Source organism: Tachyglossus aculeatus, chromosome 9 (assembly GCF_015852505.1).
Source record: "Tachyglossus aculeatus isolate mTacAcu1 chromosome 9, mTacAcu1.pri, whole genome shotgun sequence".
NCBI lineage: Eukaryota > Metazoa > Chordata > Mammalia > Monotremata > Tachyglossidae > Tachyglossus > Tachyglossus aculeatus.
Genome location: NC_052074.1, coordinates 57,679,655 through 57,705,166, shown reverse-complemented (window position 1 = coordinate 57,705,166; position 25,512 = coordinate 57,679,655). Strand labels below are relative to the sequence as shown.

General features: G+C 43.3%; 1 protein-coding gene across 3 annotated transcripts in view; it reads left to right on the top strand.

Annotated features, from left to right (window-relative positions):
* The first annotated feature begins 13,074 nt into the window (after positions 1-13,074).
* The window catches only part of LNPK (lunapark, ER junction formation factor), a 70,922-nt gene continuing 58,484 nt past the window's right edge, over positions 13,075-25,512 (top strand). The window contains exons 1-3 of one of the 3 annotated variants that reach the window (XM_038751052.1): positions 13,086-13,178; positions 21,963-22,097; positions 25,294-25,384. In XM_038751052.1, coding sequence (XP_038606980.1) covers positions 25,358-25,384 — 27 coding nt within the window. In that variant the 5' untranslated portion in view covers positions 13,086-13,178; positions 21,963-22,097; positions 25,294-25,357. Of the gene's footprint in view, positions 13,179-21,962; positions 22,098-24,761; positions 24,777-25,293; positions 25,385-25,512 lie in introns of those variants that run through there. The other 2 variants (XM_038751051.1, XM_038751053.1) reach the window with 2 other exon arrangements.

Genomic DNA, 25,512 nt, shown 5'->3' with positions numbered 1-25,512 from the left:
TTCAGCGTGAATTTTTTTGCAAATTTAAAATAATAATGAATCCCCAATTACATATCTTTTAAAATCCCTAAAATCCATACCCTATATACACCTATTTTTAATGCATATTATTAATTTGTTCAATTACATTATCAGCCACAATATATTTAAAAATATTTATATGGCTTTCATATTCCATTTTCTTTTAATAGAGAAAATTCTCCAGGTAGGAAAGCATCACATTTTGTAAAGCCTCTTGTAATTAAGCTCTCTTCCTCCCAGTGCTTTCACAGAAGGGGGAACAAGAGGCTGCTATTGAGTCTTCAACTTTTATTCTCCATTGTAGTGATCTTCCTTTATAACATTAAGAAAATAATGTTAGAGGCCAGAGTTCAGTAGAAGATTTAGGGCCATAACAACACCCAAAACATTTCTACTGTTAGGTCAATATTTGAAAATGGAAAACAGGATATTGGAATGTATGTAGAGAGTAATTTACAAATGATGATTCAGTTTGAAAATATATCCGACACCTGTTTTAGAGGGCAGAGCCGTTTGTAAATCTTTCCTGAAAATTTGATTCATTTACACCTACTTATTATTAGTGCTATCGGATAAGCTAGTCCCAATTTGATTCTTTGCTCTTCTTTGAGACACGCACGCGCACACACACACACACACAGAGTTAGTTAAAATGAAATGTGATGGGCTAAAAGGAATCTGGGACAGGAAAAGGAACAGACTGTTTAACTGAGGCGTTCCATTATGTAGTGGGGAGACACAAGACTTACTGCAAGCTACAGCACATAAAATTGTCTGTTCCTTTACAGAAATATGACTATACAAGCAGCTTGTGTGACATCTGAGTATTGGCAATTGAAATATATAACATTTCTTGCATTTCTGCATGGGCCATTTTATTTTCTAGGAGAATACTATAACACATATTCACTGAATCAAATGCCCCTGGCATTTATAATTGAGGGGAATTTTGGTACAGGAGAGCTAAATGGAATAATGTATTTCTATGAGATGGTAAAAAAGAGAAACTATTTGCCTCTATTACGAACAACTCATCACCTAAATGACTCTGACTTTTCCTAGATATCTCACAAGGGAATTCACAGTCCAGCCTTGATCTTGTAAAGCTATTTTTTTTAAAAGGACTAAACTTAATTTGAGTTTGGGCATTTCAAAGCTGGTATTTGCAAACTCAGAAAAAAGGGCTTTTCATTAATCCATGATTTTGGAAACAGTCACCCTAACCCACAACCACATTCAAATACAAAAATCCTAATGGGACTATTTTCTTGCTAAGCCTGTAACAGTTTACATTCACCTAATGGCCTGGGGTTATGAGCAAACTACTCAATTAGAGAATTTAGGCTGGTTGCCCACATATTTTAGAGCAAATTATCCCTTCACAAATGCAGAACCCCCTATATAAAACGCCTAACCAGTATTTCCTGTAAAAAAAAAAAAAACTATTCCCTAAATTCCCACCTTAAACCTACTAAGCATTTCTGTTATAGTAGGGCAGAGGTTTTATGGAGAAATATTTGTTTTTGTATCACATACCTCACTGTTGATTCTTTTGCTGGCATGTGCTTTGACCTTTCAAGCAGTTAAGAAGTGGTAACATAAAGTGCTTCTAAATAACATGATTCTTTGGAAAGGAGCTTCCATTTTCCCTCCCACTACCAATATGTGGAGGACCAAGTTTTGAAGGTGTGGTATCCTGCCAATTCTTTGATAACAGATCTTCTGCTTGTGGGGGCTAACTGAATTTCATGGTTATCCTTAACACTTACTATTTCTTCTTCTGCTCCTTTCATTTAAAAGGGGGTTGGTGCTTCCAATCTATAAACACCCATTAAAAGTTCTCCACCCTTTTATACTAGGCTGCTGGTCTTAATTGTCTGCAGATGGGTGGATCATTTCATTCTTATTTCAAAGGTAGAGATTTGCAAAATGTAAACTACACCATTAAGAGTTCCACATCATGAATCTCAACTTTCATAAAAGAAGCTCGGGCATACATCTATGAATGGAAGGGGAAAAAAATCTTTATAATGGAAGCTTTGTTTCCTTAAAAGAAATCATCTGCATCTAAGCATAAAATATGCATCATTAAAAATGCATTAAAAGCAACACTTTATTTCAAGAGAAAATATACTGTATTGTTTAGATTCCTATAAAGGTATATTCATAATTAATGCAAATATAAACTTGGAGTGAATTAAAATATACATCTGTGGTAGCAAGACAGACTTTTTTCCCCACCGAGCCAAAGAAATGACAAGTGATCGCTTTTTCCTATTATGAAATGTAAATGATTTCTTTTTGATGGGAAGTAACAATATCCTATTCACATCTTTGCACAAATGCAAAATGGAAAAATATATATTGCTCTTCAGTGGTAGAGAGAACTAACTAAAGTACATATCTTGATTGAAGCCATAAAGCGTTACTGTTCAAAATACTCCCTTTTTCAATGTTCAGTGTTCATCTCATTATTCTTGTTGAGATGTGGCTTATTGTAGTCTTTGTCTGGGGTGAAGAAGGAGTTTAAAGTTGCTGTTCTGTGGCACTGTGGTGCTCTGGCTTATCTTGCCTAAGGGATTGACATTTTATATCACACTGAACTATTTTCCCCATCCTTCATTCACTAACACCTTCTTCTTTGGTCTTACTTTTCATTAGCCCACCCTCTTGGCTGACCACTCTTAATCCATAAATTAAACAGAAGGGCAACCCAACCATGTGCTACTTTTATCTCTGGAAATCGAACCCATAGCTGACTAAATTTATTCTGACTTCTGCCTGTTGGAACTCACTATTTCAGACTGCAGCACAATGAATAGGCCGGTGGAATTTCTGAGCTACACATGTTTTAAAAGATTCAGATTCTATTGAAGTTATCTGAATTGAAGCTACTATGAGTGATTTTATTCGCATTGGCCTTGAGCCCAAAAATCTGTATCCAGTAGTCGAATCAAGGTTTGAAAAATATTTAACCAAGGGAGGGCCCTTACCTTTTCCTATAAGAAAAGCACAGTTGATTTCATTTTAAGAAGGGAAATAGTGTTGTCCCCTAATCCTAATTTAACATACAGTAGTACAAATTATGGTTCAGCATACTCAATAGATGTAGGTAGTACTGAGGTTCAGTTGATTCTTTTGCTTTAAATCTTGCTCATTGTCAAGAAGAATAACGAGAAGCAGGGCTTATACATGTAAATAAAATCACTAAATAATTTAGGCTTCTGTCCTGTAACTTGCAAAATGTAAATTTACAGGATCTCAACAAAATTATTCTTTAAAAGCAGCTCTATTATTTGTCATATTTTGCTGAGGGAAATACATTAATGCATTTACATGTGGATCTTATTATGTGACTTGCCACATAAGCCTCCTATTTAACATGATCATATGAATTACAAACTGTGGTTTTATTCCTCTTATAATCTTTGTAGTTCTTGCCATTACTTTTACATGTCTGTGTCTGGCATTATTCAGCTTTGAAACTATGCCAAAAATATTTATTGTCCCATTTCTGGTATTCTAGTACTACATGGTTCAATTTGATTTCCAGGTTGGGCATAGCTTATTAACAGTTTCAGTCCTTATGATTTTGTTGGAAATAATCACTTGTAATTTTGGTATTACACTGATTTCTAAACTCTCCATTAAATGTGCCTGAAAAATAACATTTCAGTAAATTTCTAGTTTTCCATTTTTTGGAATCTCTCACCTCAGGTCGCCCAAATAACCTCACCTCACAGGTATGAAGGGTACAAGAACCTCTTTTAACCCTTTCCCCTTCTTTTCCAGCTGGGCTTATCTTTAACCTGCCCTAGACAATCACCTTGGCATTGTAATGTGGCAGTTGTGCCAGATACTCTGTATATAAGTTGGTGGGGGTGGGGGGAACTGGGAGTGGGGAGTAGGGGGACAGTTTTAGAGTGCTTCAGAAAGCTGTAGAAGAATCACACCAATTAATTAACGAATTATATTTATTGAGCTCTTACTGAGCATTCAGAGTACTGTACTAAACACTTGGGAGAGTACAACAGAGTTGGTAGACACGATCCTTGATTCTTGAGGAGAAAATCACTAAAATAAATTATAGGTAGGGGAAGCAACAGAATATAAGGATACATATATAAATGCTGTGGGGGTGGGATGGGCGAGTATCAAAATGCTCGGGGGTGGAGTATGTTCTTAAGTGCATAAATGAGGCAGAAGGGTGGGAGACTGGGTGGGGAAATGAGAGGATAGTAATAAGTGACACAGAGGGAAGGAGGATAGAGTAGGGAAATCACAAAGGTACATGTTCCTGCTTCTAACTTTCCATCCATCATACCTCCTTATGAGGATAGACAATATGGCAGTGAAATGACTACACTACTTTGCCTGAGGAGTGGGTAAGAGAGGGGTTACTTTTAACAGAGGTTTTAGGAAGATGGGGGTATCAAGACATATATCAAGATTAACAACAAGCTCAGCAAGTGGTAAATGTAGCTGGGCATAAGGGATCCATATTTATGTTGAACACAATGTGGAGCTGGGTATTGCTTTGGTATCAGTCTTTTCAGCCACACCTACCCCCTGGTTAGGTAGGGTCTTATTGTCAGAAGTATCACCCTTAAAGATATAGGACAAGTATGTACAATATCTTTAAAACCAATTCACAGCATGCATCTCAAAATCTTTAAAGTGAGTACAATATTCTATAAACTAGTCTTTCCCTTTTTAATTTTTAGATTATTCAATGCACCCTCAGATTAATTTGTTTAGGATTTAGAATTTGCAAGGTCTGAATTGAGAATTACTTTATAATCTATTAAAATCCTCCCTAAATATGCAGCATATAAAGTGCAGTGCTTTTTTCTATAGGAATGCCCAGGACTCATGCCAGGGTCAGATACAGGACTTGTGGGGTTCTCTTATTTTTTTTATGGCATTTGTTAAGCACTTACTATTTGCCAGACACTGTTCTAGGTGCTGGGGTAGGGACAAAGTAATCAGGTTGGACACAGTCTATGTACCACATGGGACTCACAGTCTTAACCCCCATTTTACAGATGAAGTAACTGAGGCACAGAGAAGCTAAGTGACTTGCCATGAGACCTACAGTGCTTCTGTAATAATTGTAGTGTTTGTTAAGTCTTTACTATGTGCCAAGCATGTACTAAGCACTGGAGTAGAAACAAGATAATCAGGTTCCATGTGAGGCTCACAGTTTTAGTAGGAAGGAGAAGAGGTATTGAATCTTCATTTTGCAGATGAAGGGACTGAGGCACAGAAAAATTAAGTGAATTTTAAGTGAATTTGTTCACAAGAGCAGAACAACTATAGAGGAAATGGATTTAACATACGGTAGTGATTTGGGTTGAACATAATCATGGCCTAGTGGTTAGAGCCCAGGCTTGGGAGTCAGATGGACCTGGGTTCTAGTACTGGCTCTGCCAATTGTCTGCTGTATGACCTTGTAAGTAACTTCACTTCTCTGTGCCTCATTTACCTCATCTGTTAAATGGGGATTAAGTCTGTGAGCCTTGTGTGGGACATGGACTGTGTCCAAAAACAGTGCCTGGTACATAGTATGTGCTTAAGAAATACCATTTAAAAAAAAAAAGAAAAAAGCCTTCTGGCCTCAGTGATAATGATGGTTATACACCGAGAGATATCCTTGAATCACTATTCTTGGAGATCTTTGCCAATAGAATAGGCAACAAGAAGCAGCATTGCTGAGAATGAATGGTCGGAGAGATAAGAGGAGAACCAGGAGAGGACAGAGTCTGTGAAGCCAAGGTTGGATAGTGTGTTGAGGAGAAGGGGGTGGTCCACAATGTCGAAGGCAGCTGAGAGGTCGAGGAGGATTAGGATAGAGTAGGAGCCGTTGGACTTGGCAAGCAGGAGGTCATTGGTGACCTTTGAGAGGGCAGTTTTCGTGGAATGTAAGGGAATGGAAGCCAGATTGCAGGGGGTCAAGGAGAGAGTTGGTGTTGAGGAATTCGAGGCAGCGCGTGTAGACGAATTGTTCAAGGAGTTTGGAAAGGAATGGTAGGAGGGAGAAAGGGCGATAACTAGAAGATGAGGTGGGGTCAAGAGAGGGCTTTTTTAGGATGGTAGAGACGTGGGCATGAGGGGAAGAAACCAGAGGAGAGTGAGGGGTTGAAGATGGAAGTTAAGGAGGGGAGGAGGGACGGAGCAAGAGATTTCATAAGATGAGAGGGAATGGGATCAGAAGCACAGGTGGCCAGAGTAGCACTTGAGAGGAGGGAGGAGATCTCATCGGAGGGTACTGCTGGGAAGGATGGGAGAGTAGAGGAGAAGGTTGAGAGCCGGGGGGTTGGAAAAGGGAGGGAGTGACTTTGGGGAGCTCAGATCTGAAGGATTTAATTTTATTAATGAAGTAGGAGGCCAGATCGTTGGGGGTGAGGGAAGGAGGAGGGGGAGGAACAGGGGGCCTGAGAAGGGAGTTAAATGTACAGAAGAGCTGGTGGGGATGATGGGCATGGGTGTTAATAAGGGAGGAGAAATAGTTTTGTCTGGCAGAGGAGAGGGCAGAGTTAAGGCAGGAAAGAATAAACTTGAAGTGAACGAGGTTGGCATGGTGTTTAGACTTTCGCCAGCTGCGTTCAGCAGCTCGAGCATAAGAGCGAAGGAGGCGGACAGTGGCAGTGATCCAGGGCTGTGGGTTAGTGGTATGAGAGCGGCGAAGGGAAAGGGGAGCGAGGGAGTTGAGCTGAGTAGAGAGGGTAGAATTGAGAGCAGTAATCTGATCATCAAGATTGGGTAGAGAGGAAAGGGAGGCGAGGTGCGGTGTGAGGTGCTCACAAAGATGGATGGGGTAGAGAGAGCAGAGGTCTCTGTGAGGTAGTAATATAGATTTACAGGGGAGAGGAGTGTGAGTGAGGAGGCAGGTGAGAAGGTTATGATCAGAGAGAGGGATTTCAGAGTTGGTGAGGGTGGAGATAGTGCAGCAGTAGGAGATGATGAGGTCGAGGGTGTGACCAAGTTGGTGAGTGGGCGAGGTGGGGTGGAGGAAGAGGTTGGCAGTGTCAAGGAGAGATAGAAGGTGGGTGGCAGAGGAGTCACCAGGGGTAACCATGTGGATGTTGAAGTCTCCAAGGATCAGAGTGGGCATGGAAAAGGAGAGAAGGAAGGTGAGGAAGGGGTCAAAATCTTTAAAGAAGTTGGAGGTGGGGCCAGGGGGGTGGGGTGGTAGATGACGGCTACGAGAATATGGAGGGGGTGGTAGAGGCGAATAATGTGGGCTTCAAAGGAAGGGAAGGAAAGGGAAGGGGGAGGAGGGATAATGTGAAAGCGACATTGGGGGCGAGAAGGAAATGAGTAACATTTAAAAAAAATGTTAATTAGACTTTACAGTTTGGAGTTCCAAACTGGATTTAGAGCAATATTTTTAACTTTGAGTAACATTCTCATGATTTAGAAAGGATAGAAGAATTTCTCAAAGAGTTTCTCAAAGAATCTCTCAAAATTCTGCCTTTTCTCAGTCGTCAAATTTTTGTTTAATTTGTGGTGAAAGGTGCTGAAGAGACAATAGCTCAACTACTGATTAATGCAATCTAGAAAACACAGAAACATTTTAACTTTTGTGCACATGCATATGCTTACATTTCTTGAAGTAGGAATTTGGGAGCATTTGGGGATACTATAATTGATACTGTTAATTCAGGCCAATCAAGCCTGAAGATCAAAATCCTTAGACAATAGAACCCAAGAATTTACAGTTTAATCACTGCCATAATACTGTTAATTCTCTTCGCTGTCAAAACATATTTTTATTCAATAAAAATGTTTTCTAACTTCCTATAATAATACCCCCTCCCCCCTCTTTTCTCAGTTGTGGTTTAATTTAAGGATTGTCCAGTCGGGATTATTTCATTTATTAACTCATTCACTCATTCAATCGTATTTATTGAGCACTTACTGAGTGCAGGACAGTGTACTAAGCACTAAGTGTTTTAAAGCTAATGTTGAGGAGTTTCTGTTTGATGTGTAGGTAGATGGGCAACCCCTGGAGTTTTTTGAGGAGTAGGGTGCCATGTCATGAAAGTTTATGTAGAAAAATGATCCAGGCAGCAGAGTTAAGTATGAACTGGAGTGGGGAGAGACAGGAGGCTGGGAGGTCAGCAAGGAGGCTGATGCAGTAATCCAGGCAGGATAGCATGAGTGATTGTATTAACATGGTAGCAGTTTGGATATAGAGGAAAGGGTGGATTTTAGCGTTGTTATGAAAGTGGAACCGAAAGGATTTAGTGATGAATTTAATATGTGGGTTGAATGAGAGAGAGGAGTCAAGGATAATGTGAAGGTTATGGGCTAGTGAGACAGGAAGGATGGTGGTGCTGTCTATAGTGATGGGAAAGTCAAGGGGGGGACAGGGTATGGGTGAGTGGCAGCTGGATTCTTGGAGCAGGAATCCTAATAGTTAGGGACAAACCATCTATAATCCCTAACGTTTCCCTAGAGCACTGATGAGTTAAAAAAAAGTCCCAAGCAAGTACAACAGAGGCACATAAAATAGATTCGCTGAACTACAAATGTCTTTTTAGCAGAGTAAAGTGGGGTCAGCACTTTCTAAACATGTATTTAGCTGATGAGTGCTGTGGATTAATGAGTTAATTTTTGAAAGGTACTTTGGCTATTCAATTCAGGATAGGCCAGCGGAGATGAAGACGTGGTTTGTAAACCCATATGTCTTTTTAGTGGTTTTACTGTGATTCCCTCTCTTCCTCCTTAGCAGCTGGTTGGATTTCTTTCCCTTATCTGGATCTCCAGTCTGGCCAGATCACCTTTCTTAATACCAGTCAGCCTCTTACTCCTTCTCCCTTATCTTCTACTATGATCTCAGCACTGGCCCAGTGAGCCAAATCTTGGGTTCAGGCTGTGACAGATTCATAAGAGAAAGAATAATCACCGTCCCTGTTCCACAAGTAAAGTGAAAATGGAAATTTTCAGTTCATCTGTCTACTATTTCTGAATCCGTCCAATAGTTTATCCAGCTTAGAATTCTGTCTCTGACAGTGACAATGGGATACTTGGCTGAACCATGTAATAATCACCCTCTTTGACACCCATCATCATCAATCATCAATCGTGTTTATTGAGCGCTTACTATGTGCAGAGCACTGTACTAAGCGCTTGGGAAGTACAAATTGGCAACATATAGAGACAGTCCCTACCCAACAGTGGGCTCACAGTCTAAAAGGGGGAGACAGAGAACAAAACCAAACATACTAACAAAATAAAATAAATAGAATAGATGTGTACAAATAAATTAAGTAAATCAATAAATAGAGTTAAAAAATATGTACAAACATATATACATATATACAGGTGCTGTGGGGAAGGGAGGGAGGCAAGATGGGGGGATGGAGAGGGGGACGAGGGGGAGAGGAAGGAAGGGGACGGACTTACAGGATTTAGTAATGATGGACTGTGTGGGTTGAATGAGAGAGAGGAGTCAAGGATGACGCCAAGGTTACGGGCTTGTAATAATAATAATAATAATGATGGCATTTATTAAGCGCTTACCACGTGCAAAGCACTGTTCTATCAGGTAGCACCCATTTTAGATTTGGCCCAGGAGTTGATGGAAAACTGGATGTCAGCCTGCCTCAGAATGCTAACAGTGTCTGGACATCAGTATGACAATGATACCTCCAACCCCCCCTTTCCCTTGGGCTTCACTGAGTCCAAGATCCAGGGATGGAAGTAAGCTGGAACCATTTGGAATGGGGTCCTGGCAATAAAAAGAACGCTAATAGTGATAACTGTGATATTTGTTATGGCCTTACTAATAGCAATAGTATTTGGGGTATTTGTTAAGCACTGGGATAAGTAAAATGCAGTCAGATCAGACACAGTTCTTATCCCAAACAGGGCTCACAGTCTAAGAGAGAGGGAGAACAGGTACTTTGTCCTCATTTTGCAGATGAGAAAAATGAGACACAGAGAAGTTAAGTGACTTTCCTAATTTGACACAGCTGGCAAGTGGCAGGCAGAACTGGAATTAGAACCCAGTCCTCATCTCCCACTCCCTTCTGCTTTGCCCTGACTGGCTCCCTTTGCTCTTCCCCTGACCCCAGCTCCACAGCACTTATGTACATATCTGTCATTTTATTTATTTCTATTGATGTCTGCTTATTTATATTGATGTGAGGAAGCCCCCTCCTTCCTCACCCCCTCCCCACCCCCTACCTCCTTCCCCTCCCCACAGCACCTGTATATATGTTTGTACAGATTTATTACTCTATTTTACTTGTACATATTTACTATTCTATTTATTTTATTTTGTTAATATGTTTTGTTTTGTTGTCTGTCTCCCCCTTCTAGACTGTGAGCCCGCTGTTGGGTAGGGACCGTCTTTCTACGTTGCCAACTTGTCCCTCCCAAGCGCTTAGCACAGTGCTCTGCACTCAGCAAGCGCTCAATAAATACGATTGAATGAATGAATGAATGAGCCCGCTGTTGGGTAGGGACCGTCTCTCTATGTTGCCAACTTGTACCTCTCCAGCGCTTAGCACAGTGCTCTGCACACAGCAAGCGCTCAATAAATACGATTGAATGAATGAGCCCGCTGTTGGGTAGGGACCGTCTCTCTATGTTGCCAACTTGTACCTCCCAAGCGCTTAGCCCAGTGCTCTGCACACAGCAAGCGCTCAATAAATACGATTGAATGAATGAATGAGCCCGCTGTTGCGTAGGGACCGTCTCTATATGTTGCCAACTTGTACCTCCCAAGCGCTTAGTCCAGTGTTCTGTACGCAGTAAGCGCTCAATAAATACGATTGAATGAATGAATGAATGAGCCCTCTGTTGGGTAGGGACCGTCTCTCTATGTTGCCAACTTGTCCCTCCCAAGCGCTTAGCACAGTGCTCTGCACACAGCCAGCGCTCAATAAGTACGACTGAATGAATGCTCTGGGCACGGCAAGGGCTCCGTCAATGCGATCGAATGAATGAATTCGAGAAGCAGCGTGGCTCAGTGGAAAGAGCCCGGGCTTTGGAGTCCGAGGTCATGGGTTCAAATCCCGGCTCCGCCACTTGTCAGCGGTGTGACTTTGGGCAAGTCACTTCACTTCGCTGGGCCTCAGTTCCCTCATCTGTAAAATGGGGATGAAGACTGTGAGCCCTCCCTGGGACAGCCTGATCGCCTTGTCTCTCCCCCAGCGCTTAGAACAGTGCTTTGCACATAGTAAGCGCTTAATAAATGCCATCTTTATTATTATTATTATGAATGAATGCGCCTCAGACAAGCCGTCGGCGCCCCGTACCCCCGCCCCCCGTCACGTGACGGGGGAGCCGAAGCCCGTCAGTGTGAGCGAATGAATGAATGAATGCGCCTCAGACAGGCCGTCGGCGGCCCAGGCACCCGCCCCCCGTCACGTGACGGGGGAGCAGAAGCCGGTCAGTGCGATCGAACGAATGAATGAATGCGCCTCAGACAGGCCGTCGGCGGCCCGGCCCCCCCGCCCCCCGTCACGTGACGGGGGAGCCGAAGGCGGTCAGTGCGATCGAATGAATGAATGAATGCGCCTCACACAAGCCGTCGGCGGCCCGGACACCCTCTCCCGTCACGTGACGGGGGAGGCGAAGCCGGTCAGTGCGATCGAATGAATGAATGAATTCACCTCAGACAGGCCGTCGGCGGCCCAGGCACCCGCCCCCCGTCACGTGACGGGGGAGCAGAAGCCGGTCAGTGCGATCGAACGAATGAATGAATGCGCCTCAGACAAGCCGTCGGCGGCCCGGCCCCCCCCCCCCCGTCACGTGACGGGGGAGCCGAAGGCGGTCAGTGCGATCGAATGAATGAATGAATGCGCCTCAGACAAGCCGTCGGCGGCCCGGACACCCTCTACCGTCACGTGACGGGGGAGGCGAAGCCGGTCAGTGCGATCGAATGAATGAATGAATTCGCCTCAGACAGGCCGTCGGCGGCCCAGGCACCCGCCCCCCGTCACGTGACGGGGGAGCCGAAGGCGGTCAGTGCGATCGAATGAATGAATGAATTCTCCTCAGACAGGCCGTCGGCGGCCCAGACCCCGCCCCCGTCACGTGACGGGGGAGCCGAAGGCGGTCAGTGCGATCGAATGAATGAATGAATTCGCCTCAGACAGGCCGTCGTTGGCCCGGACCACCGCCCCCCGTCACGTGACGGGGGAGCCGAAGGCGGTCAGTGCGATCTAAAGAATGCATGAGTTCTCCTCAGACAGGCCGTCGGCGGCCCGGACCCCCGCCCCCCGTCACGTGACGGGGGAGCCGAAGCCGGTCAGTGCGATCGAACGAATGAATTCTCCTCAGACAGGCCGTCGGCGGCCCGGACTCCCGCCCCCCGTCACGTGACGGGGGAACCGAAGCCGGTCAGTGCGATCGAATGAATGAATGAATTCGCCTCAGACAGGCCGTCGGCGGCCCGGACTCCCGCCCCCCGTCACGTGACGGGGGAGCCGAAGGCGGTCAGTGCGATCTAATGAATGCATGAGTTCTCCTCAGACAGGCCGTCGGCGGCCCGGACCCCCGCCCCCCGTCACGTGACGGGGGAGCCGAAGCCGGTCAGTGCGATCTAATGAATGAATGAATTCGCCTCAGACAAGCCGTCGGCGGCCCGGACCCCCGCCCCCCGTCACGTGACGGGGGAGCCGAAGGCGGTCAGTGCGATCTAATGAATGCATGAGTTCTCCTCAGACAGGCCGTCGGCGGCCCGGACCCCCGCCCCCCGTCACGTGAGGGGGGAGCCGAAGGCGGTCAGTGCGATCGAATGAATGAATGAATGAGCCTTAGACAAGCCGTCGGCGGCCCAGGCACCCGCCCCCCGTCACGTGACGGGGGAGCCGAAGCCGGTCAGTGCTATCTAATGAATGAATGAATTCGCCTCAGACAAGCCGTCGGCGGCCCGGACCGCCGCCCCCCGTCACGTGACGGGGGAGCCGAAGCCGGTCAGTGCGATCTAATGAATGAATGAATTCGCCTCAGACAGGCTGTCGGCGGCCCGGCCCCCCGCCCCCCGTCACGTGACGGGGGAGCCGGAGCCCGCGTCGGGGCTCGCGATTGGCCGGACGGCGGGAGCGCGGTGTTTGATGGGAAGGAGCGGCCGGGCCCGTTGCCCTGTCAGCGGCAGTGTGGTGGCGGACGGCGGTCGGGGCTGTGCCCGCTCCGTGCAGGTAGGGCGCCTATGGGAGGCCCTGAGGCGATCGGTTAACGCCCCCTCTTTCTTCGGCGTCCATTTTCGGGGTCCCCAAGGGGGAAGGAGACGGCGCCGCCATCCTCGTCCCGTCAGGAGGCTCCGCCCGCGGGGACCGCGCTCTTTCCTCCCCCGGCCCGAATCGGGCGCGCTGCGGGGAGATGGAGGACGGGGCCTGCATCCCCTGCCAACGGCTGTCTGTGGGGGACATATCTATTCTATTTACTGTATTTTGTTAGTATGTTTGGTTCTGTTCTCTGTCTCCCCCTTTTCGACTGTGAGCCCACTGTTGGGCGGGGACTGTCTCTATATGTTGCCAATTTGTACTTCCCCAGCGCTTAGTGCATCACCATCATCAATCGTATTTATTGAGCGCTTACTGTGTGCAGAGCACTGTACTAAGCGCTTGGGAAGTACAAGTTGGCAACATATAGAGACGGTCCCCACAGTGCTCTGCACACAGTAAGCGCTCAATAAATGCGATTGATGATGATGATGATGATGAGCCGAGGGCCGCGGCCCCGCCCCGATTCATTCATTCATTCATTCATTCAATCGTGTTTATCGAGCGCTTACCGCGTGCAGAGCCCTGGACTAAGCGCTTGGGAGGTACAAGTTGGCAACATAGAGAGACGGTCCCTGCCCAACAGCGGGCTCACTGTACTAAGCGCTTGGGAGGTACAACTCATTCATTCAATTGTATTTATTGAGCGCTTACCATGGGCAGAGCACTGTAATAAGCGTTTGGGAGGTACAAGTTGGCAACATATAGAGAAGGTACCTGCCCAACATAGGGCTCACTGGACTAAGCGCTTGGGAGGTACAAGTTGGCAACATATAGAGACGGTCCCTGCCCAACAGCGGGCTCACTGGACTAAGCGTTCGGAAAGTACAACTCATTCATTCAATCCTATTTAGTGAGCGTTTACTGTGTGCAGAGCACTGGACTAAGCGCTTGGGAGGTACAAGTTGGCAACATATAGAGACGGTCCCTACCCAACAGCGGGATCATTCATTGTCGTATTTATTGACCGCTTACTGTGTTGCAAACATATTGTACTAAGCATTCGGAAAGTACAACTCATTCATTCAATCGTATTTATTGAGCGCTTACTGTGTGCAGAGCACTATGCTAAGCGCTTGAGAGGTACAAGTTGGCAACATATAGAGACGGTCCCTACCCAACAGCGGGCTCACTGTAATAAGCGTTCGGAAAGTACAATTCATTCGTTCAATCGTATTTATTGAGCGCTTACTGTGTGCACAGCACTGGACTAAGCGCTTGGTAGGTACAAGTTGGCAACATATAGAGAAGGTCCCTGCCCAACAGCGGGCTCACTGTACTAGAATTCGGAAAGTACAACTTATTCATTCAATTGTATTTATTGAGCGTTTACTGTGTGCAGAGCACTGGACTAAGCGCTTGGGAGGTACAAATTGGCAACATATAGGGACGGTCCCTGCCCAGCAGCGGGCTCACTGTGCTAAGCACTTGGGAGGTACAAGTTGGCAACATCTAGAGACGGTCCCTGCCCAACAGCGGGCTCACTGTACTAAGCGTTCGGAAAGTACAACTCATTCAATCGTATTTATTGAGTGCTTACCGTGTGCTGAGCACTGGACTAAGTGCTTGGGAGGTACAAGTTGGCAACGTATAGAGACAGTCCCTACCCAACAGCGGGCTCACTGTACTAAGCGCTTGGGAGGTACAAGTTGGCAACATATAGAGACGGTCCCTACCCAATAGCGGGCTCATTCATTCACTCATTCAGTCGTATTTATTGAGCGCTTACTGTGTACAAACATATTGTAGTAAGCGTTCGGAAAGTACAACTCATTCATTCAATTGTATTTATTGAGCGCTTACCGTGTGCAGAGCACTGGACTAAGCGCTTCGGAGGTACAAGTTGGCAACATATAGAGACAGTCCCTACCCAACAGAGGGTTCATTCATTCATTCAATCGTATTTATTGAGCGCTTACTGTGTGCAAACATATTGTAGTAAGCGTTCGGAAAGTACAACTCATTCATTCAATCGTATTTATTGAGCGCTGACTGTGTGCAGAGCACTGGACTAAGCGCTTGGGAGGTACAAGTTGACAACATATAGAGACGGTCCCTGCCCAACAGCGGGCTTATTCATTCAATCGTATTTATTGAGCACTTACTGTGTGCAAACATATTTGTATATATGTTTGTACATATTTATTACTCTATTTCACTTGTACATAAGTTGGCAACATATAGAGATGGTCCCTACCCAACAGCGGGCTCATTCATTCAATCGTATTTATTGAGCACTTAATGTGTGCAATCATATATGTATATATGTTTGTACATATTTATTACTCTATTTATTTTACTTATACATAAGTTGGCAACATATAGAGATGGTCCCTACCCAACAGCGGGCTCATTCATTCATTCAATCGTATTTATTGAGCGCTTACTGTGTGCAAACATATATGTATATGTTTGTACATATTTATTACTCTATTTTACTTGTACATATCCTATTTATTTTATTTTGTTAATATGTTTGGTTTTGTTCTCTGTCTCCCCCTTCTAGACTGTGAGCCCGCTGTTGGGTAGGGACCGTCTCTATGTGTTGCCAGCTTGTCCTTCCCAAGTGCTTAGTACAGTGCTCTGCACACAGTAAGCGCTCAATAAATATGATTGAATGAATAAATATTCTATTTATTTTATTTTGTTAATATGGTTTGTTTTGTTCTCTGTCTCCCCCTTCTAGACTGTGAGCCCACTGTTGGGTAGGGACCGTCTCTATATGTTGCCAACTTGTACTTCCCAAGCGCTTAGTACAGTGCTCTGAACACAGTAAGCGCTCAGTAAATACAATTGAATGAAAGAGTGTGGGTTTGGGAGTCAGAGGTCGTGGGTTCTAATCCTGGCCCCACCACCTATTAGCTGTGTGACTTTGGGCAAGTCGCTTAAGTTCTCTGTGCCTTGCGTGGCTCAATAGAAAGAGCCCAGACTTGGGAGGCAGAGGTCAGGGGTTCAAATCCCAGCTGTGTGACTTTAGGCAAGTCACTTAACTTCTCTGGGCCTCAGTTACCTCATCTGTAAAATGGGGATTTACTGTGAGCCCCCTGTGGGACAACCTGATCACCTGTAGCCTCCCCAGCGCTTAGAACAGTGCTTTGCACATAGTAAGCGCTTAACAAATGCCATTATTATTATTATTATTATTAAATCCAGGCTCTGCCAATTGTCAGCTGTGTGACTTTGGGCAAGTCACTTAACTTCTCTGGGCCTCAGTTACCTCATCTGTAAAATGGGGATGAAGACGGTGAGCCCCACGTGGGACAAACTGATCACCTTGTATCTTCCCCAGCGCTTAGAGCAGTGCTTTGCCAGCGCTAGTAAGCGCTTGCCAACTTGTACTTCCTAAGCGCTTAGTATCGTGCTCTGCACACAATAAGCGCTCAATAAATATGATTGAATGAATAAATGAATGAACAAATGCCATTATTATTATTATTACCACCTCATTTGTAAAATGGGGTTGAAGACTGTGACCCATGTGGGACAATCTGATTACCTTGTATCTCCCCCAGTGCTTAGAACAGTGCTTGGCACCTAGTAAGCGCTTAATAAATACCAAAATTATTCTTATTCGGGGAGACAGATAGGAACTAAAACTGTCAGTGGCATCGTGCAGGGCGGAGGCGGGAGGGGCTCCGCAGCAAGCCTTGGGCGTGTGCCCGCCTTGCAGCAAGCCCAGGACCTGTGGGCAGTTGGGCCTTTCCTTTTCGGGGGTTGGCGAGCCCCCAAGTCCACGGTGAGTCAGTTGGCATCGGCACAGGCAGTGGGGCAGTGGGCCCGGGCCATGGGCACAGGCAGGGCAGTGGTCATACTAGTTCAGACTCCCTTTTGTGCACCCGGGGAACTGGGGAGGGAAATGGGGAAGGGTTGGGGGGCATAGTGGTTTTGCTGAAGGCCCCGGGGGGTAGGGACTGTGAGCCCATTGTTGGGTAGAGACCGTCTCTATAAGTTGTCGATTTGTACTTCCCAAGCGCTTCGTATAGAGCTCTGCACACAGTTAAGCGCTCAATAAATACGATGGAATGAATGACTGACCCCAGACCTCCCTGAGCATCGGGCGATGGCTTAGACGTGGGCTGGCAGTGGCCTCGAGCCCATCTCAGATCCAGCCGACCTTCCCGATTGCTCTTTTGACCGTCTTCTCCTGGGAAGGCAACCTCCTCTCTACCCAGCGTGGATAACCCCTATAAGGTGGGCAGAGGCTTGGTGGGATTATAAATCCACTTGGGTTAGGTAGTTGCCACAGGCTCCCATTTTGTGCCTTGCTGCCTCAAGACTTCAAAGTGTCGGGTAATGTCCGATCTCTTGTTTCTAGGAAATCTTGATACTGTCAGTTTCCCCAAACTGTTTTTTGGGGGCAGACAGGTGCCATATGAAACCCTCTGTCAATTAAAAAGCGCTTGAGTACTGTAATATTAGAGTTGCTGTCGATCTAAGTTGGGTGTATGCCATTCAGTTATATATGAAGATTAGTGCTGTTTTACATTTAGAAATGAGTGTAGGTAAATGAAGAAATTTATGTTAGTATCAAATTTTGTCTTAGTGGAAAGTTACAAGCTAAAAGATGCTGAACCTTTTTGTGTTACATTGAATTGAGAGGATATGACAGTGCATTTAGCCAATAGTGAGGATTGACACACTTGTTGCATAACTGAGAACTAGGAGTAATGTAATGAAATTAACAAGGCGAAATTAGAATCTTTAGAATGCCTTGTTCATCATATGCAGTCGTTGGACTTAGAGGTGGAAAAGAAGAACAATAATTATATAAAATATTGATACATTTATGTCATCAGGAATGAAGGGATGTGTGAATGAATATTTCCAAGTAAACTTAACCATAATCTTCAGGTTCCTGATACAAAAACTCTAGTACGGTACCATATGTATCCATTGGGTTGTATTAATGATGCTAATTCATTCTCCTGTGTAAAATAGTTTGCCTAGAAATGCAGAATAAGAAAATCTCTCTGTTAATTGAATTAGCAAAACCCCCCACCACCAACAAAAAACCCCCACCTAGCTCCTCTGTCTCATTCCAAGGTTCCTAGGAATGCTAAAAGGTGACTTATACTCTTTTTTTTAATTTTATTGCATTGACTTTGGGGAAAAAAGTACCGCAGATTAAAAAAATGAAATCTATATTGTCTCACAATTTTTGATAATACTTATAGTATTGCTCCTGACATCTCTCACTTTTAAAAAAAGTGACTTTGGTGGCTGTTAATTATTTTGGTTAAGGGTATAGTCTGATCTCTAAGTTATAGATGCTACATCTGAGGGTGTACAGCAATTTAAAAAGAGAAAATTCTCAATTGTTACGGTAGTAGTAATAGTATTTATTAAGTACCTACTATATGCACAGGACTATATTAAGCACTGAGAATACACAGGTAGGAATTACATATGGTCCCTGGCCCTCAAGGAGCCCACAGTCTTATAGTAATAATAATAATAATGATGATGGTATTTGTTAAGCGCTTACTATGTGTGAAGCACTGTTCTAAGCGCTGGGGTGGTTACAAGGTGATCAGGTTGTCCCACGTGGGGCTCACAGTTTTAATCCCCATTTTACAGATGGGGGAATTGAGGCACTGAGAAGTTGTGACTTGCCCAAAGTCACACAGCTGACAGTTGGTGAAGCCGGGATTTGAACCCATGACCTCTGACTCCAAAGCCCAGGTTCTGAGAGAACAATCTCATACAATTTTTTAATTACTATTACTACTACTAATAATAATAATTGTGTTAAGCACTTACTATGTGCCAAGTACTGTACTAAGTGCTCGGGTAGATACAGACAAATCACCGTTCAGTGGAAAGAGCACAGGCTTTGGAGTCAGAGGTCATGGGTTGGAATCCCGGCTCTGCCACATGTCTGCCGTGTGACCTTGGGCAAGTCACTTAACTTCTCTGAGCCTCAGTGACCTCATCTGTAAAATGGGGATTAATACTGTGAGCCCCCCATGGGACAACCTAATCACCTTGTATCCCCCCAGCGCTTAGAACAGTGCTTTGCACATAGTAAGCGCTTAACAAATGCCATAATAATAATAATAGTATTATATTATATTATATTATAATACTATATTATAGTATTATAGTATATATATAGTATATAGTATTATAGTATATATTATATTATTATTATTATTACCATTGGACACAGTCTTGTCCCATGTGGGGCTCACAGTCTCAATCCCCATTTTGCAGATGAGGGAACTGAGGCACAGAGAAGTTAAGTGACTTGCCTAAGGTCACACAGCAGACAAGTGGCAGAATTGGGATTAGAACCCATGACCTTTTGACTCCCAGGCCCATGCTTTATCCACTAAGATGTTAAAACTCACGTCATTGCAGAACCAATCACACAAATGAAGGGGACCTATAAGGAGAATCATACCAGATTTGGAAACATATGATTTCCAAAGCAGGAAAATTTACTAGTACAGAAAAAGGTACTTAAAAGGAATTGGGGTTCTGTATATTTTCCAGGGGTAACCTGGAAATAACCTGAAGTGGACCTTCAGTATCAGAGTTTTAGAATCCAGGCATTTACAGGGTAAGGAAGTTAGCAATTGCTGAATGTAGGTGAGGGCTGATATCATGTGAATTGTTTTTTAACAAAAGAAGAAGTGGACATCTTTTGATTTAATTATTTTCAGGAGTAAAAGCTGTGGTGTTAGTCTCCTGTGAAATGATAGATTGAGCCTTGGTCCTGTCACTTCCAGTTTGTTGCAGGAAATATAGTACATTTTTGCCTGTACATACATTTATGCCTGGATTCTAATCCTGACTCCGCCTCTTGTTGGTTGTGTAACCTTGGGCAAGTCAATTCTCTATGCCTCAGTTACCTCATCTGCAAAATGGGGATTAAGACTGTGAGCCCCACATGGGAAAACCTGATTACCTTATATCAAGAACAGTGCTTGGCACATAGTAAGCACTTAACAAATACCAAAATTGTTGTTATTATTATTATTATTTCTACCCCAGTGCTTAATACAGTGCCTAGCCCAGAGTAAGTGCTTAACAAATACCATTAAAGAAATGTTTATCTTCATGCCCATCATGCTCAGTAAATACCATTGATGATGGTAGGAGGTTCCATTGGCAACCTTGGGAATACCAAACTGGAGAGCCTCATGAAAATTAGTAGGACCTATAATTAAGTTTAACCTTGGGCATTTAGAAATATATAAACCTGTTGGAGAAAAGACAACATGGTTTCTGTATGGCGAAGTCAAACCTTACCAATTCTGGAGTGCATGGAGGGGGAGTCAGGAAGCTTGTGGGTAGGAGAAAACATTGAACATAATATATTTAGATTTTTCAAAAGATCTTTGACAAGGGCCCCCAGCCAAAGCTTTTAAAATAGGTTGAGCAACTATGGGATTGGCGGAGATGTTCTGTCATACAAAGAGAAATGACTGAAAGATAGGAAACAGTGTAGGGTTTTTTTTTTTTTAATGCTCTTCTGGATGGGGAGAAATGTCCCCCAGGGAGCTTCTCAAGGCTGAGGCCTGGTTCTCAGTGACTGGCATAAGGAATAGCATTTTTATTTTCATAAATGGTTGAAAGGAATGCCCACTAACAACTCCAAGTTTGTAGGAGATAGTAGTAGGCTTTTGGGAATGCCGGTCTGGTACTGGTAAAGCTGAGTGGTCTGAAGTGTGCCAGGTGGCCAGCAGGATGAGAAAGGTTTAAATAAATCCATAGAGGATAAAACAACCCAAACTACACTCCATGATAGGCTCTGGGCACAAATGAAAGATCTTGGAGTCAGTGTTGACTTTTCCCAGGCCTAATTAGGTGTTGGCCCAATATATGATGGCAGTCAAGAAAGACAATTTTATGGACATCATCAGGAAAAGGGTAATCAGTTTCCAGTGAGATGGTAAGTTATAAGTTACCTCTAGGCAGGGATCAGGTCTCATACATCTCCTGTGCTCACAAATGCATAGTACAGTGCCTTGCACTGTAGAAACTCAAATATTATTGATTGATAGGGAACAAACCAAGAAACGTAGTTCTATTAACTAGTGTAAAGTTATAGTATTGCTTCACCTATAATACTTAGTTGCTGTTCTGGTCACTATGTTTTAGAAAGTAATAATAGGGTAATTGCCATTTTTCTGTGCTGCCAAATAAACCCCCCCCCCAAGATTCCATAACTCTATTTCCTCAAATTTGAGTCATTCTGATCTGTGAGCATAAATAGCCCCAAGTTGTTTGTATGTACCCAGACATTCCTGGAGAGAGGACACTGGGGAAATACTGTTGCCAAATTTAGAAAGGATCTCAGCTGAACAAGCATTGGTCTCTGGCTTGCTTGAGCTTCATTTAGTTATGTCCAAGTGTGGTAGGTAATTACCACATTAAAACTGATTGTAAAATATTTTGGCTTTTTATAAAATGTATTTCACTGTGGGGCTCTCCCCCCTTCTCCAATGTCTCCTGCCTTATTATCCAGCCTAGAAATAGGTCCTTCCTTGTTGGAGCTCCTACTAGGGAAGGGAGCAGTAGTGGTCTAGGGGAAGATAGTGGACTGTCCATGGGGAAATGGGCCACATTTTGGGGGCAGGATTTGTCACTCTAACAGAGGTGGAAGATAGGTCAAAGAAGAGCAATTGCACTGATCAGAGGGCTAGAGCAGTGTCTGAAATAAGTACCCTGAAAATATTATGATTTTTTTGACAGGAGGAATGAAGCTTGAGAGGTGATGTAACTGAAGTTTAAAAGGGAGTCTCCTGTTGAAAATCATGGATGGGCTTTGGTCCTGAGGCTTCAGGACGGAGAACCTGTGTAAAGTTCCATTCACTTTCTCCTATCCCTGTGAGTAGTATTCCTGTTGGGACATGGAGTGTGACAAGGGAGTAGGTGGGTATGAAAGGGTTTTTTTATGGGCAGGAATCATTTGCTGCTGAAGTGACTACACCGATATGCTGTGCTGTTTATAGCTCCGTACCCAAGTAGCATGGCGTAATGGATAAAGCATGAGCTTGGGAGTCAAAAGGTCATGGGTTCTAGTCCCGGTCCTGCTGCTTGTCTGCTGGGTGAACTTGGTCAAGTGACTTCACTTCTGTGTGCCTGTTACCTCATCTGTAAAATGGGGATTGAGATGTGATCCCCAAGTGGGGCAGGGACTGTGTCCAACCCAATTTGCTTGTATCTACCCTAGCGCTTTGTACAGTGCTGGCACATAAGTGCTGAACAAAAACTACAGTTATTATTATTAGTTGCCTTTGTGATGGCTGTGATCTTCAGTGCCCACACCAGCCTGGATTCCTGTTGGGCCTATCCACTTTGTGGAATTGCTCAAGCAGTTCTTTGGCCAGAAGCCTTCACCACTGATGGCATAGTCCCAACAAGCCTTCTCCTACTTGTAGATCCGGGACTAGAATCCAGGGCTTTTTGAACCCTGAGCCTGAGCTCCTTCCAGTACACCAACAGCAGAGCATGAAGCAAAAACAGAATTGTTATTTCACAGATCCCACCACCCCAGGACTAAGGGGCACCCACCGAAGCCTGAAGCTGGCAGGCTCAAAACAAACAAAAGGAAATACTTTTCTACAGAGCAGCTGGTTAGCAGATGGCATCTGGGGAGAAAGAGTAAGTCAGTAGATTTAGGGAGGGTGTGGGTAGACTCATGAACAAGGGTTCATTATGGGTTATTAAAAGGGAAAGTTAGAATTGTTAGCTCCAGAATGATGTAGAGTCATGATTGATTATTAGTTGGAAAAATTTGAGTTGTTACATGGTATTTTGAGGACAGATGTCAAGAATAGCAATCATCACATTGCCCTTCCATGTGTCCTGTGATCCCACTCAATGGACCACTGATCTGACCCCATATGAGATTGCTTATTTTCTTAGGTTCACATTTAGCCATTAGTTTTCAGTTGAATGTTGAGTTTTCCAAACCAACTGGGACTGAAGTTTGCTTGAATAATCACAAAATTGGCTAAAATGGGATTTGGCTACTTCAGATTCAGTTTTGCTGAATTGTCCAGTCTTCTGTTAGATTAACCAAACAAGTCTGCATTCAAATTACTGTGCACTTTAGTTAATAAATGTTTGGCTTTTGCCGATCAAAAAATCAGTGGTATTAATTAAGCATCTCCTGAGGCCTAGGTACTGTTTTTAGGGGATGGAAGAGTACAGCAGAAGCAAGAGTCATGCTCCCTGATCTCAGCACCCACAAATGCTAAGGGTGGGTATTGGGAGGTTGTTGTGAATTAATTAGTGGAGGTTTCCTGGAGGAGGTGGGATGGAATTTTAGGGGTTTTTTAAAGATGTACCGTTGTGGTCTCGTGGTTTTGTGAGGGTTAGAAGTTCCAGATTGGGCACAGTGGTGTTGATGAAATTAAAAACAAAAAGCAAAAAAAAAGCATAGATGTGTGTGAGTTACACAGAGCAAGTGAAGAACTGAATCACTCAGTCAGTGGTAGTAATTGAGTGCTTACTATGTATAAAGCACTGTATTAAGTGTTTAGGGGAGTTCAGTACAACAGAGTTGGTAGACCTGTTCCCTCAGTGTGGCTCAGGAGTCACAGATTTGCCACCCTGGTTGTAGTCCATCTAATTTGTATACAAATCAAAATTATACCTAAGTTTTTAGAGCCTTGGTTTATTGAATTATTATTTTTATTAAAGCAGTTTGTACCAGGCAGTATAAGTGCTGGAGAGGTTAAAAGATAAACAATTAAAAGCATGATATTACTATTCTGGTATTTATGAACCAATACTTAGTTTACATTTATTGAACACACATTCAGAATAAGAAGAGAAATTCATACTGAATACTAATTATAAATTAGTATTTAATTCTAAATTGAATTTATAATTTAAAAAATTTACCTTCAGTTCCAAATTGAAGGCAAAAAGAAAACCAATCCAACTTTCCAAAATTTAGATGCCTAAAGTTGGGTTCCTTTATAGTATAGCAATTTTACATTAGTCATTATTTTAATCTCACTCTCAACAGGTTGTTGTGTTTTAACATGGAGGATAAGTCTAATAGTACTTATTTTAAAAGTTCTTTTCTGTAAACACTTGAAACAGTAGTTTTGTAGCAACAGATATTGTAGAATGTCTTGCTATAGACCATGACAATGATTACTCAAGTCAAGATGAAGTTTTTTTGTATCCAGTTTTAGAACTGAGTATGTAAGGTCTAATAATTTTGATTTTTGTCTTTAACTGTGAACTGTTTATGGTGCTCTCTTTAGGATAACTTTCAGGGACCTAGGAAAGGATTGGGGAAAAAATAATCCTTTAATCCATTAAGATGAGAGCTAAATTGGTCGTGTGATCCCGTGTCTAGAACCAAATTAAGCTATTCATCTTTTCCTTTCTAAACTTGGCCATAATTCAAAATACTCTGATTAGTTTAACATATTTAAGGATGGTGTTCTCAATCATGAGTTGCATTGCATGCCTCTGACTGTGGTCTAAATTTATATTTCTGTTCACTGAAGTTCTTGGATTAAAAAGAGTACGCTTGGCAAAAGGGTATTGTGCCAGTATTTTAGCTTCGACTATTGTGAATGCTAAATGGCTGTTATTTTAAAGTAATTTTGAAAAGTTTTAAGTTGCAATGATTCAGAACTAGCATTAGTTTGAGTGAATTCAAGTTTAAAATTTAAGGCATTGTTGGTTAAGATAAACTTGTATTATGATTATGAATTACCCAAAGGTCTGGTAAATAAGTCCAACTTTCACAAATGTCTTAGGAATACCAAATATGTGGTAGCAATAGATTTTTTCATTAATTTTTTTCTTTTAAAATTTATTTATCTTGGTAGTTTTTTTTAAATGTAGTTGGGTATTTTTTTGAAGTACCGCATGCCAAGAAAGAGGAGATATAGAATTTGTTAGCATCTGTGCAAGTTAATGTGAAAGATTTAGAAACCTTCACTCTAAGTGAAGTGTCAATTATTGAGAAAGAAGTACACATGAAATATCATCTTAAACATTTTGGAATGAACAGTGGGTGAATTTTTAAAAATATCTAATGATTTACTTCTAGCTGTGAAGTCCATTACAAATTGATGAAAGATATCAAGTGCAGCCTTCATCTCCCCAAATAAAAAATGGGTGGATTATTTTCCAGATGGAGGGTAAGTTTTATTATCTTTTTCCTTTATAACTACTTAAAGCATATAATAGAGACATCTCTGGAAAATAGGTGTTTTCAAATAAACTTTATTGTGTGAAGAATAATTTTTGTTTGATTTGCTCAGAAATG